Source organism: Chiloscyllium plagiosum, unplaced genomic scaffold (genome assembly GCF_037043375.1).
Source record: "Chiloscyllium plagiosum isolate Xiang-an unplaced genomic scaffold, Cpla_swu_hap1 HiC_scaffold_14, whole genome shotgun sequence".
In the NCBI taxonomy this organism is placed as follows: domain Eukaryota; kingdom Metazoa; phylum Chordata; class Chondrichthyes; order Orectolobiformes; family Hemiscylliidae; genus Chiloscyllium; species Chiloscyllium plagiosum.
Genome location: NW_028270152.1, coordinates 4,210,078 through 4,224,709, shown reverse-complemented (window position 1 = coordinate 4,224,709; position 14,632 = coordinate 4,210,078). Strand labels below are relative to the sequence as shown.

Below are 14,632 nucleotides of genomic sequence, written 5' to 3'. Positions count from 1 at the left end.
GCGGCACTCACTCAGTACTGACCCTCTGACAGTGCGGCACTCCCTCAGCACTGACCCTCTGACAGTGCGGCACTCCCTCATTACTAACATTCTGACAGTGCGGCACTCCCTCAGCACTGACCCTCTGACAGTGCGGCACTCCATCAGTACTGACTTCTGACAGTGCAGCACTCCCTCAGTACTGACCCTCTGACAGTGCGGCACTCCCTCAGTACTGACCTTCTGACAGTGCGGCCCTCCCTCAGTACTGACCCTCTGACAGTGTGGCACTCCCTCAGTACTGACCTTCTGACAGTGCAGCACTCCCTCAGTACTGACCCTCTGACAGTGCGGCACTCCCTCAGTACTGACCCTATGACAGTGCGGCACTCACTCAGTACTGACCCTCTGACAGTGCGGCACTCCCTCATTACTAACCTTTTGACAGTGCCGCACTCCCTCGGTACTGACCCACCGACAGTGCGGCACTCCCTCGGTACTGACCCTCCGACAGTGCCGCACCCCCTCAGTACTGACCCTCTGACAGTGCGGCATTCCCTCAGTACTGACCGTCTGTCAGTGCCGCACTCCCTCAGCACTAACCCTCTGACAGTGCGGCACTCCCTTTGTACTGACCCTCTGACAGTGCAGCACTCACTCCCTCAGTACTGACTCTCTGACAGTGCCGCACTCCCTCAGCACTGACCCTCCAACAGTGCGGCATTCCATCGGTACTGACCATCTGACAGTGCCGCACTCCCTCAGTACTGACCCTCCGACAGTGCGGCACTCCCTCGGTACTGACCATCTGACAGTGCGGCACTCCCTCAGCACTGACCCTCTGACAGTGCCGCACTCCGTCAGTACTGACCCTCTGTCAGTGCGGCACTCCCTCAGCACTGACCCTCTGACAGTGCGGCACTCCCACTGTACTGACCCTCTGACAGTGCCGCACTCCCTCAGTACTGACCCTCTGACAGTGCGGCACTCCCACAGTACTGACCCTCCGACAGTGCGGCACTCCCTCACTGCTGACCCTCTGACAGTGCCGCACTCCCTCAGTACTGACCGTCTGACTGTGCCGCACTCCCTCAGTACTGACCCTCCGACAGTGCGGCACGCCCTCAGTGCTGACCCTCTGACAATGGGGCACTCCGTCAGCACTGACCCTTCGACAGTGCGGCACTCCCTCAGCGCTGACCCATTGACAGTGCGGCACTCCCTCAGCACTGACCCACCGACGGTGCGGCACTCCCTCAGTACTGACCCTCTGACAGTGCGGCACTCCCTCAGCACTGACCCTCTGACAGTGCGGCACTCCCTCAGTCCTGATCCTCTGACAGTGTGGCACTCCCACAGTACTGACCCTCCGACAGTGCGGCACTCCCTCACTGCTTACCCTCTGACAGTGCGGCACTACCTCAGCGCAGACCCTTCGACAGTTCGGCACTACCTCAGCGCTGACCCACTGACAGTGTGGCACTCCCTCAGCACTGACCCACCGACGGTGCGGCACTCCCTCAGCGCTGACCCTCTGACAGTGCCTCACTCCCTCAGTACTGACCCTCTGACAGTGCAGCACTCCCTCAGTACTGACCCTCTGACAGTGCGGCACTCCCTCAGTACTGACCTTCCGACAGTGCCGCACTCCCTCAGTGCTGACCCTCTGACAGTGTGGCACTCCCTCAGCGCTAACCCTTCGACAGTGCGGCACTCCCTCAGCGCTGACCCACTGAGAGTGCCGAACTCCCTCAGCACTGACCTTCTGACTGGGCCCCATTCCCTCAGTACTGACCCTCAGACAGTAGCGCACTCCCTCAGCACTGACCTTCTGACAGTTCGGCACTCCCTCAGTATTGACTCTCTGACAGTGCAGCACTCCCTCAGTACTGACCGTCTCACCGTGCCACACTCCCTCAGTACTGACCCTCCGACAGTGCGGCACGCCCTCAGTGCTGACCCTCTGACAGTGCGGCACTCCCTCAGCACTGACCCACCGGCGGTGTGGCAGTCCCTCAGCACAGACTCAGCACATTCCAGTAACAGAACCATAGACCAGCCGACAGTGCGGCACCCTCTCAGCACTGACCCTACGACAGGGTGGCACTCCCTCAGTACTGACCCTCCGACAGTGCGGCACTCCCTCTGTACTGATCCTCTGACAGTGCAGCACTCCATCAGTACTGACCCTGTGACAGCGCGGCAATCCCTCAATACTGACCTTCTGACAGTGCGGCACTCCCTCAGCACTGACCCTCTGACTGTGCCGCACTCCCTCTGTACTGACCCTCTGACAGTGCAGCACTCTCTCAGTACTGACCCTCCGACAGTGCGGCGCTCCCTCAGTATTGACCCTCCGACAGTGGCGCACCCCCTCAGTATTGACCCTCTGACAGTGAGGCACTCCCTCAGTACTGACACTTTGACAGTGCGGCACTCCCTCAGTACTGACCCTCTGACAGTGCGTCACTCCCTCAGTACTGACTTCTGACAGTGCAGCACTCCCTCAGTACTGACTCTCTGACAGTGCGGCACTCCCTCAGTACTGACCTTCTGACAGTGCGGCCCTCCCTCAGTACTGACCCTCTGACAGTGTGGCACTCCCTCAGTACTGACCTTCTGACAATGCAGCACTCCCTCAGTACTGACCCTCTGATAGTGTGGCACTCCCTCAGTACTGACCCTCTGACAGTGCGGCACTCCCTCAGTACTGACCCTCTGACAGTGCAGCACTCCCTCAGTACTGACCCTCCGACAGTGCGGCACTCACTCAGTACTGACCCTCTGACAGTGCGGCACTCCCTCAGCACTGACCCTCTGACAGTGCGGCACTCCCTCATTACTAACATTCTGACAGTGCGGCACTCCCTCAGCACTGACCCTCTGACAGTGCGGCACTCCATCAGTACTGACTTCTGACAGTGCAGCACTCCCTCAGTACTGACCCTCTGACAGTGCGGCACTCCCTCAGTACTGACCTTCTGACAGTGCGGCCCTCCCTCAGTACTGACCCTCTGACAGTGTGGCACTCCCTCAGTACTGACCTTCTGACAGTGCAGCACTCCCTCAGTACTGACCCTCTGACAGTGCGGCACTCCCTCAGTACTGACCCTATGACAGTGCGGCACTCACTCAGTACTGACCCTCTGACAGTGCGGCACTCCCTCATTACTAACCTTTTGACAGTGCCGCACTCCCTCGGTACTGACCCACCGACAGTGCGGCACTCCCTCGGTACTGACCATCTGACAGTGCCGCACTCCCTCAGTACTGACCCTCCGACAGTGCCACACCCCCTCAGTACTGACCCTCTGACAGTGCGGCATTCCCTCAGTACTGACCGTCTGTCAGTGCCGCACTCCCTCAGCACTAACCCTCTGACAGTGCGGCACTCCCTTTGTACTGACCCTCTGACAGTGCAGCACTCACTCCCTCAGTACTGACTCTCTGACAGTGCCGCACTCCCTCAGCACTGACCCTCCAACAGTGCGGCATTCCATCGGTACTGACCATCTGACAGTGCCGCACTCCCTCAGTACTGACCCTCCGACAGTGCGGCACTCCCTCGGTACTGACCATCTGACAGTGCGGCACTCCCTCAGCACTGACCATCTGACAGTGTGGCACTCCCTCAGCACTGACCCTCTGACAGTGCGGCACTCCCACTGTACTGACCCTCTGACAGTGCCGCACTCCCTCAGTACTGACCCTCTGACAGTGCGGCACTCCCACTGTACTGACCCTCTGACAGTGCCGCACTCCCTCAGTACTGACCCTCTGACAGTGCCGCACTCCCTCAGTACTGACCCTCCGACAGTGCGGCGCTCCCTCAGTATTGACCCTCCGACAGTGGCGCACCCCCTCAGTATTGACCCTCTGACAGTGAGGCACTCCCTCAGTACTGACACTTTGACAGTGCGGCACTCCCTCAGTACTGACCCTCTGACAGTGCGTCACTCCCTCAGTACTGACTTCTGACAGTGCAGCACTCCATCAGTACTGACCCTGTGACAGCACGGCAATCCCTCAATACTGACCTTCTGACAGTGCGGCACTCCCTCAGCACTGACCCTCTGACTGTGCCGCACTCCCTCTGTACTGACCCTCTGACAGTGCAGCACTCTCTCAGTACTGACCCTCCGACAGTGCGGCGCTCCCTCAGTATTGACCCTCCGACAGTGGCGCACCCCCTCAGTATTGACCCTCTGACAGTGAGGCACTCCCTCAGTACTGACACTTTGACAGTGCGGCACTCCCTCAGTACTGACCCTCTGACAGTGCGTCACTCCCTCAGTACTGACTTCTGACAGTGCAGCACTCCCTCAGTACTGACTCTCTGACAGTGCGGCACTCCCTCAGTACTGACCTTCTGACAGTGCGGCCCTCCCTCAGTACTGACCCTCTGACAGTGTGGCACTCCCTCAGTACTGACCTTCTGACAATGCAGCACTCCCTCAGTACTGACCCTCTGATAGTGTGGCACTCCCTCAGTACTGACCCTCTGACAGTGCGGCACTCCCTCAGTACTGACCCTCTGACAGTGCAGCACTCCCTCAGTACTGACCCTCCGACAGTGCGGCACTCACTCAGTACTGACCCTCTGACAGTGCGGCACTCCCTCAGCACTGACCCTCTGACAGTGCGGCACTCCCTCATTACTAACATTCTGACAGTGCGGCACTCCCTCAGCACTGACCCTCTGACAGTGCGGCACTCCATCAGTACTGACTTCTGACAGTGCAGCACTCCCTCAGTACTGACCCTCTGACAGTGCGGCACTCCCTCAGTACTGACCTTCTGACAGTGCGGCCCTCCCTCAGTACTGACCCTCTGACAGTGTGGCACTCCCTCAGTACTGACCTTCTGACAGTGCAGCACTCCCTCAGTACTGACCCTCTGACAGTGCGGCACTCCCTCAGTACTGACCCTATGACAGTGCGGCACTCACTCAGTACTGACCCTCTGACAGTGCGGCACTCCCTCATTACTAACCTTTTGACAGTGCCGCACTCCCTCGGTACTGACCCACCGACAGTGCGGCACTCCCTCGGTACTGACCATCTGACAGTGCCGCACTCCCTCAGTACTGACCCTCCGACAGTGCCACACCCCCTCAGTACTGACCCTCTGACAGTGCGGCATTCCCTCAGTACTGACCGTCTGTCAGTGCCGCACTCCCTCAGCACTAACCCTCTGACAGTGCGGCACTCCCTTTGTACTGACCCTCTGACAGTGCAGCACTCACTCCCTCAGTACTGACTCTCTGACAGTGCCGCACTCCCTCAGCACTGACCCTCCAACAGTGCGGCATTCCATCGGTACTGACCATCTGACAGTGCCGCACTCCCTCAGTACTGACCCTCCGACAGTGCGGCACTCCCTCGGTACTGACCATCTGACAGTGCGGCACTCCCTCAGCACTGACCCTCTGACAGTGCCGCACTCCGTCAGTACTGACCCTCTGTCAGTGCGGCACTCCCTCAGCACTGACCCTCTGACAGTGCGGCACTCCCACTGTACTGACCCTCTGACAGTGCCGCACTCCCTCAGTACTGACCCTCTGACAGTGCGGCACTCCCACTGTACTGACCCTCTGACAGTGCCGCACTCCCTCAGTACTGACCCTCTGACAGTGCCGCACTCCCTCAGTACTGACCCTCTGACAGTGCGGCACTCCCACTGTACTGACCCTCTGACAGTGCGGCACTCCCTCAGCGTTGGCACTTCGACAGTGCGGCACTCCCTCAGCGCTGACCCACTGACAGTGCGGCATTCCCTCAGCGTTGGCACTTCGACAGTGCGGCACTCCCTCAGCACTGACCCACCGACGGTGTGGCAGTCTCTCAGCACTGACTTAGCACATTCCAGTAACAGAACCATAGACCAGCCGACAATGCGGCACCCTCTCAGAACTGACCCTTTGACAGCGCGGCACTCCCTCAGTACTGACCTTCTGAAAGTGCGGCCCTCCCTCAGTACTGACCCTCTGACAGTGCAGCACTCCCTCAGTACTGACCTTCTGAAAGTGCGGCCCTCCCTCAGTACTGACCCTCTGACAGTGCGGCACTCCCTCAGCACTGACCCTCCGAAAGTGCCGCACTCCCTCAGCACTGAACCTCTGACTGTGCGGCACTCCCTCAGTACTGACCTTCTGACAGTGCGGCACTCCCTCGGCACTGACCTTCTGACAGTGCGACACTCACTCTGCACTGATCCTCTGACAGTGGCGCACTCCCTCAGTACTGACCCTCCGACAGTGCAGCACTCCCTCAGCACTGACCCTCTGACAGTGCGGCACTCCCTCAGCACTGACCCTCTGACAGTGCCACACTCCCTCAGTACTGACCCTCTGACAGTGCGGCACTCCCTCAGTACTGACCTTCTGACAGTGAGGCACTCCCTCAGGACTGACCCTCTGACAGTGCCGCACTCCCTCAGTGCTGACCCTCTGACAGTGAGGCACTCCCTCAGTCCTGACCTGAAAGTGCGGCACTCCCTCAGCACTGACCCTCTGACAGTGCGGCACTCCCTCTGTACTGACCCTCTGACAGTGCAGCACTCCCTCAGTACTGACCTTCTGACAGTGTGGCACTCCCTCAGCACTGACCCTCTGACTGTGCAGCACTCCCTCAGTACTGACCCTCTGACAGTGCGGCGCTCCCTCAGTACTGACCCTCCGACAGTGCCGCACCTCCTCAGTATTGACCCTCTGACAGTGCGGCACTCCCTCAGTACTGACCCTCTGACAGTGCGTCACTCCCTCAGTACTGACTTCTGACAGTGCAGCTCTCCCTCAGCACTGACCCTCTGACAGTGCCGCACTCCCTCAGTGCTGACCCGCTGACAGTGCGGCACTCCCTCAGTACTGACCTTCTGACAGTGCGGCCCTCCCTCAGTACTGACCCTCTGACAGTGCCGCACTCCCTCAGTACTGACCCTCTGACAGTGCGGCACTCCCTCAGTAATGACCTTCTGACAGTGCGGCACTCCCTCAGTACTGACCCTCTGACAGTGCGGCACTCCCTCAGTACTGATCTTCTGACAGTGCGGCACTCCCTCAGTACTGACCCTCTGACAGTGCGGCACTCCCTCAGTACTGACCTTCTGACAGTTCTGCACTCACTCAGTACTGACCCTCTGACAGTGCGGCACTCCCTCAGTACTGACCCTCTGACAGTGCGGCACTCCCTCAGTACTGACCTTCTGACAGTTCTGCACTCACTCACCGCTGAGGTCAGTGCCGAGGGAGTGCTGCACTGTCAGAGGGTCAGTACTGAGGGAGTGCCGCACTGTCGGAGGGTCAGTACTGAGGGAGTGTGGCACTGTCAGAAGGTCAGTGCTGAGAGAGTGCCGCACTGTCAGAGGGTCAGTGCTGAGGGAGTGCCGCACTGTTAGAGGGTCAGTACTGAGGGAGTGCCGCACTGTCAGAGGGTCAGTACTGAGGGAGTGCCGCACTGTCAGAGGGTCAGTACTGAGGGTGTGCCGCACTGTCGCAGGGTCAGTACTGAGGGAGTGCCGCACTGTTAGAGGGTCAGTACTGAGGGTGTGCCGCACTGTCGCAGGGTCAGTACTGAGGGTGTGCCGCACTGTCGCAGGGTCAGTACTGAGGGAGTGCCGCACTGTTAGAGGGTCAATGCTGAGAGGGTGCCGCACTGTCGGCTGGTCTGTGGTTCTGTTATTGGAATGTGCTGAGTCTGTGCTGACCCTTTGACAGTGTGGCCTCACGCTGGGAGGGTCAGTCGAGATTAACAGTTGTGATGTGAGAATTGAACCCAGAACTTGTAGAGTGAAGCTGTGACTGCCCCAGAGTCTGATTAAATCTGGTCTGAAATGGAATGCTTCATGTTTTGAGCTGACATGCTGCTCCCTGGTGCACATTAACATTTAATCATCCAACAATATGGCAAATAGTTACTGAAATGTAGAAGAACTAATATTTGCAGAGAGCTTGTGTGCTATCACAAAATTAATCATTTATCTTTGGAGAATGATTACTGTCCAATGACAGAGGCCGAAGTCTGGTGGGTTGGGGGCAAGGGAGGGCCTCCCTGATGTTTTGAAACAATATCTGTGTGCTGTGTGTCCCAACCTGTGACCAGCAGTGCCTCTCCGGGAGTCAGCCAAGTCCCTTGTTGTCTGCAGGAATGAACCCGCTGCTGGTTGAGCTGTGCTCTGGGCTTCCTTTACAACCTCTGCCCCCCAACAGAGGGAGAAACAGCAGCCTGCCTCACGCTCCAGTCCGCACTCCCAACCTTACCCTTGACGACGAGAAGGTATTCGTCAGGTTTCGAGAACGCCTGATGCCATGTAATGTATCATCTTGGTAGGGGGTGGGGGTGGCGGGGGGGTGGAGAGAGAGATGGGGAGATGTCTGGGCGTTCCCTGTCCCCCCACCCCCCTGGTGCGTAGATTTTAATCAAATGGTTATTAACTCCCATGTTTGAAAGGAAGGTGTTTGACTGTTGGGAAGCACTTCCTCACATGGAGCAGGGACAGAATCTGGGGCACGCTCCCCTCCAAAATGCTGCACTTACTGGTGGCCTGTCGGCGATTTCACAAGCAATAGGTAGGGTAGGGATATTTTTGGAGGGTCTGGAAAAAGGTAAGGAAATAGATTGTTTTCAAATTCATTCACGGGACACGGTCAGAGGCAGCATTCATTGTCTGTCCCTGGCTGCCCTGGAGAAGCTGCTTATGTGCTGCCTTCTTTAACCATTGACAGAATCATAGAATTGATCCAGTGTAGAATGGGACCATTCAACCCATTCTTACTGAACTGTAATTCGCGTGTAAGGGCATCCAGAGAGCTGTCAGGAAAATAATTCCATGATTTTGACCCAGCAACAGTGAAGGAACATCAAGATATTTCCAAGTCAGGATGGTGAGTGGTTCGGAGGGGAACTTGCAGGGAGTGGTGTTGCCATTATCTGCTGCTCTTGTCCTTCTAGATGGAAGTGAAGTTATCCAAAGGAATGTTGGAACAGGCTCGAGGGGCTGAATAGCCTCACTTAGCTGAAAGCTCTAGTATATGCCGGGTTAATTGGTGTCAGCTGGACAGTCTGAGTGGGTGTTTTAGTCATGTCTCTGGGACAGAGAGGAGAGAGAGGAGCCAGATCTCTCGCTCTCTGTCTCTGTCCTTGAGCTATCTGGACGAAAGGAACAGATCTAGTCAGAAGGAATGTACTGGAGCAAATGAACCCTGCCGCTGTCTGGAGTTGGAACAGCAGCCTGTGTTGAGAAGAGGCCCGTATTATCACAATTCTTACAGCCAGGCTTTACCATTCCCAGTGTTCTAGAGAACCTGCGAGTTTAGGATTCTCCGTTACCATGCAAAACATACTTTATCTGGTTAATCATTCACTTGTAAATTTCTAGCTCGTATTTCAGTTCGATTAGGGATTAAATTCACAATCACAAATATAGAGCTTCTAACCTTCCATTTGACAGGGAATAGACAGGGCTTTCTTAATTATAGACAGAGAGAATGAGTGCTGCACTGTTGGAGGGTCAGTGCTGAGGGAGTGCCGCACTGTCAGAGGGTCAGTGCTGAGGGAGTGCCACACTGTCAGAGGGTCAGTGCTGAGGGAGTGCTGCACTTCCGGAGGGTCAGTGCTGAGGGAGTGCTGCACTGTCGGAGGGTCAGTGCTGAGGGTGTGCTGCACTGTCGGAGGGTCAGTGCTGAGGGAGTGCTGCACTGTCAGAGGGTCAGTGCTGAGGGAGTGCGGCACTGTCAGAGAGTCAGTACAGAGGGAGTGCTGCACTGTCAGAGGGTCAGTGCTGAGGGAGTGCCGCACTGTCAGAGGGTCAGTACTGAGGGAGTGCCACACTGTCAGAGGGTCAGTGCTGAGTGAATGCTGCACTGTCAGAGGGTCAGTACTGAGAGATTGCCGCACTGTCAGAGGGTCAGTGCTGAGGGAGTGCGGCACTGTCGGAGTGTCAGCGTTGAGGGAGTGCCGCACAGTCGGAGGGTCAGTGCTGAGGGAGTGCTGCACTGTCAGAGGGTCAGTTCTAAGGGAGTGCCGCACTTTCGGAGGGTCAGTGTTGAGAGAGTGCCGCACTGTCAGAGGGTCAGTGCTGAGAGAGTGCCGCAATGTCAGAGGGTCAGTGCTGAAGGAGTGCCGCACTGTCAGAGGGTCAGTGCTGAGAGAGTGCCGCACTGTCAGAGGGTCAGTGCTGAGGGAGTGACGCACTGTCAGAGGGTCAGTGCTGAGGGAGTGCCAAGTGGCCACATGCTTTGTTGTAACATTCCCCCCAACTAATTATTTTTAAAAATTCTTTTGTAACATCGACAGGATGTGTGTGTTGCTTGCTTGGTCAGCATTTATTGCCCATCCCTAATTGTTGTGAGTCAACCACATTGCTATGAGTCTGGAGTCACATGTCATCCAGACCGGGTACTTCTCTAAAGGACATTCATGAACCAGATGGACTTTCGCCGACAATCAACAGTAGATTCATGGTCTTCGTTAAACTCTTAATACCAGATTTATATTAAATTCCAATCCACGATGTGCTGTTACGGGTTTCAAACCCTGTCTGCGAAGATTATCTGGGTTTCTGGATTAACAGTCCATCAGTAATACCTAATGGCCATTGCCTCCCTGATAACAGGATTATCCGTCTTCAGATTTTGCTGCTCCTGCTCTCCATTTAGAATTGCACCATTAATTTTCATCTTGTGTTCTCCTTCATCTGACTGAACCTGCATAAAAATAAATGAAGAATGTGTGGTGACTCTAACGAGATCCGCCAGGTAAACCTCACAGAATATGAGTTCCCTGACTGGACCAGATTAACAGCTTCAAACAGGGAGCCCTGGCTGACAGATATAAACAGGAGTGTCAGAGGTTCTGCTCACTCTGAGAGCTGGCTCTGAGGGAAATGTGGCAAGTTGAGCATTCAGGTTGCAGGCTGTTCCAATGGAAGTGAACACCCTCACCAGTCTGAGCTTGAGGGAAGATCATTGCACAGCCTCACTCAGGGAATATCCTGCAAAGAGGGACTCTAGGTCAGCCCACAACAAAGCCCCAAAGTAAAGCTAGGCATCAGCCAAATGGTTAACATTTTCTTCAGGCAGGCCATTGTAGTTGTTGCCGGTATGAGGATTTGAGACATCAAAAGACTCCATGAGATCTAAAGTGAGTAAGAGAACTCCTAGGCTGATATCCAGGTGGGTGCACACCCTGGAAAACCAATTTACATCTGGTTCGGAACAGTTGCATTGCTTATCAATGTCCAGATTAGAACTAATCAAAATAAAGGTCTGAGTAAATGGTCACCAGTTCTAATGGAGGTCGATACCTGCACGGCTGTTACAGTGATCACCAAACCAGTCTTTAATAAAATTCACTCTGGATTCCAACCCTTAAGTTTGTTCAAGAACTTGGCTCAACTGAAAACCTCTACTGGGGAACCTTTACAGATTAAGGGTACAACTTTGGTTCCAATCTCTTATGAGAAGCAGCTGATGGGGCAGAGTTGGTGAGATGGTATGTTTGGTGGCCAGGACTGGATGCAGACATGGCCGCATTGTTTGGGCAGTGCCCAGAGTGCCAACAAGGAGTGGCACGGTGGCTCAGTGGTTAGCACTGCTGCCTCACAATACCAGGGACCCAGTTTCGATTCCAACCTCAGGCGACTGTCTGTATGGAGTTTGCACATTCTCCCCGTGTCTGCGTGGGTTTCCTCCGGGTGCTCCGGTTTCCTCCCACAGTCCAAAGATGTGCAGGTTAGGCTGGATTGGTCATGCTAAATTGCCCATAGTGTTAGGTACATTAATCAGAGGGAAATGGGTCTGAGTGGGTTACTCTTCGGAGGGTCAGTGTGGACTTGTTGGGCCGAAGGGCCTGTTTCCACACTGTAGGGAATCTAAAATCAAAATTACCACTAACAGCTACCCAACATTCATGGGACTGGCCAGGTAAACTCTGGAGTCAGTTACACATTGATTATGCAGGTCCTTAGTTTTTAGTCATTGTGGATGCCTGCTCATGGACATGTGTAGAGTTCATTCATCAAACACTGGGGACAACGAGAGAAAAACTGCGTGCATCTTTCGCAGTGCACAGATTTCTCAAAGTGTTGGTCACGGATAATGGGCCATTGTTTACCAGCACGGAGTATTTCCTAAAGTTGAATGGCATTCAGCATGTAAGGACAGCTCCATACCATCCATCATCCAATGGGCTGGTGGGAAGAGCAGTCCAAACTTTGAAGGCTTAAAGAAACAGGCCACAGCTTCATAAGATACCGTACTGTGCCAGTTCCTGTTTGATTATCGGACTGCCCCTCATGCAACTACAGGGATAGCTCCAGCAGAGGCACTAATGAGGAGAAGACCCTGCACCAGGTTAAATCTGATCCTCCCGGAGCTGGGGGAAGTGGGGGTGGTGAATCTACATCAGGAACACCAATGTTGGACAGAGGACACTTCTAAGTGAGAGGAACAGTTTACTTTAGGAGACGAAGTTTGGTGTCAGAACCATGGGACTCTCCCTGCATGGGTAAGAGGCAGGGTCAACACAAGGTCAGGTCCCGTGAGGTACAAAGTATGGGTAGGTGAGGCGATCCTGAATAAGCACGTGGACCACATGAAAGCTACAAACTCGCAAACAATGCAGGAGCAAAACATACCCTGCCCCACAGAACAGTCAGAAAGGCTGTCAGAATCCTCCCCCTTTGCCGAGTGTCAAAGAAACCTCAGAGTCTGAGCTGGACAGGGTGGCTGTCACAGTGCGATACCTTTACCGTCTGAAGAAGAGGATGAAGAGATGCTCCAGGCACAAGCGGCAGGCAGTGTTCCGTTACACACCATCTGTATCCGAGGCTGAGTCAGAGGAACCGTATCTCGTTCAAAACACCCCAGGAGAGGCTATAAGAAAAAGAACCGGCCGATGTCCTCGGAGTCAGAGGGAGAGGGATGTAGAGACTGGAACAAGGTCAGCTTGGGGACCTCATAGAATGCAAGTTCCCTGATTGGGGCTGTTAATCTGGTCCGATCCGGGAGACCTGGCTGACATATAAACAGGAGTGTCAGAGGTCCTGCTCACTCTGAGAGCTGGCTCTGTGGGAGTTGAATCTGTAAGTTAAGGGGGACCTGGTGACAGGATACCGGCCTCTGTGGAGATATTTTGGACTGAATTAATGTGAATAATAACTGCCATGAGCAAATGGATGACACAGACCTAGTTATATGTAACTTCAGAGCAAGCTGGTGGTTAAATATGTGCAAGATGGAATCGACACTGTGTGTTAATACTTAGAGATGATAAGTATGAAGGTAGTGGCAGACATATTCTGTTTTTTTTTTGATAGGTGGCTCTGAGAAATGCCTTGCGTTATTTTCCCTCCAACCTGCACAGCCTCCTCGCTCCTGAGTTTGCGACTGAGCTCAGAGAGTTTGGTCATATTTACATGTACAGGTTCTGCCCACAGATTGACATGAGGTGAGTTAGTGAAAATATCAGGATTGTTTGTGCACACTCAATAAAATATTTGATCGTATGTCTCTGTTGTTGAGGGTCATACCTCCAGCTGCCCTGCCTGGAAGAGCAATTAGATTAGATTCATACAGTGTGGAAACAAGCCCTTTGGCCCAACCAGTCCACACTGACCCGCTGAAGAGTAACCCACCCAGACCCATTTCCCTCTGACTAATGTACCTAACTCTGTGGGCAATTTAGCATGGCCAATTCACCTGACCGGCACATCTTTGGACTGTGGGAGGAAACTGGAGCACCCGGAGGAAACCCACACAGACACGGGGAGAATGTGCAAACTCCACACAGACGGTTGACCGAGGCCAGAATCGAACCTGGGTCCCTGGTGAAGTGAGGCAACAGTGCTAACCACTCAGCCACTGTGCCACCCATAATTATTATCTCCCTACTCCTTTCTCCATTTTACCCACTTCTTACAGCATACCTAAATGCCTAATTTACCTCCATTATTTTTTATTATATACTCAGGACATAAGTGTCGCTGGCTGGGCCCAGCATTCATTGCCCATCCCTAGTTGCCCCTTGAGAAGGTGGTGGTGAGCTGTCTTCTTGAACCGCTGCAGTCCATGTGCTGTGGGTAGACCCACGATGCCCTGAGGGAGGGAATTCCAGGATTCTGACCCAGCCACACTGAAGGAATGGCGATATATTTCCAAGTCAGGATGGAGAGTGGTTTGGAGGGGAACTTGCAGGGGATGATGTTCCCATGTATCTGCTGCCCTTGTCCTTCTAGATGGAAGTGGTTGTGGCTTTGGAAGGTGCTGTCCGGAAGCCTTGGTGAATTTCTGCAGTGCATCTTGGGTGGAACGTCAGGGTGGTAGGGGGAGTGGATGTTTAAACTAAGAATGCAAAGTGAGATTTATGAATGTAATATTAATGTTTGTTTTAGTGTCAGAGAGGCTGAAACAAACACAGACAGCCCAAGTGCTGGGATTGGAACGAGATCAGTCAGGTGGACCTTATAGAATCTGAGTTCCCTGATTGGGGCTGTTAATCTACTCCAATCAGGGAGCCCTGGCTGACCAATAAAAATTGGGAGTGTCAGAGAAACTGACACTGTGGTACCTGACACTGAATGAGGCAGTACTATTGTTGAGGACTGTTTAATAACATGTGTAAATAAAGGGTGACTTGCTGACAGGCATCTTCTGAGT

At 54.3% G+C, this 14,632-nt stretch overlaps 1 protein-coding gene across 2 annotated transcripts in view; it reads left to right on the top strand.

Moving 5' to 3' along the window:
- Positions 1–8,066: 8,066 nt before the first annotated feature.
- The window catches only part of uroc1 (urocanate hydratase 1), a 100,609-nt gene continuing 94,043 nt past the window's right edge, over positions 8,067–14,632 (top strand). For both annotated transcript variants that reach the window (XM_087994045.1, XM_087994046.1), the window contains exons 1-2: positions 8,067–8,252; positions 13,294–13,424. In XM_087994045.1, the coding sequence (XP_087850171.1) occupies positions 8,124–8,252; positions 13,294–13,424 (260 nt within the window). In that variant the 5' untranslated portion in view covers positions 8,067–8,123. The remainder of the gene's footprint in view (positions 8,253–13,293; positions 13,425–14,632) is intronic.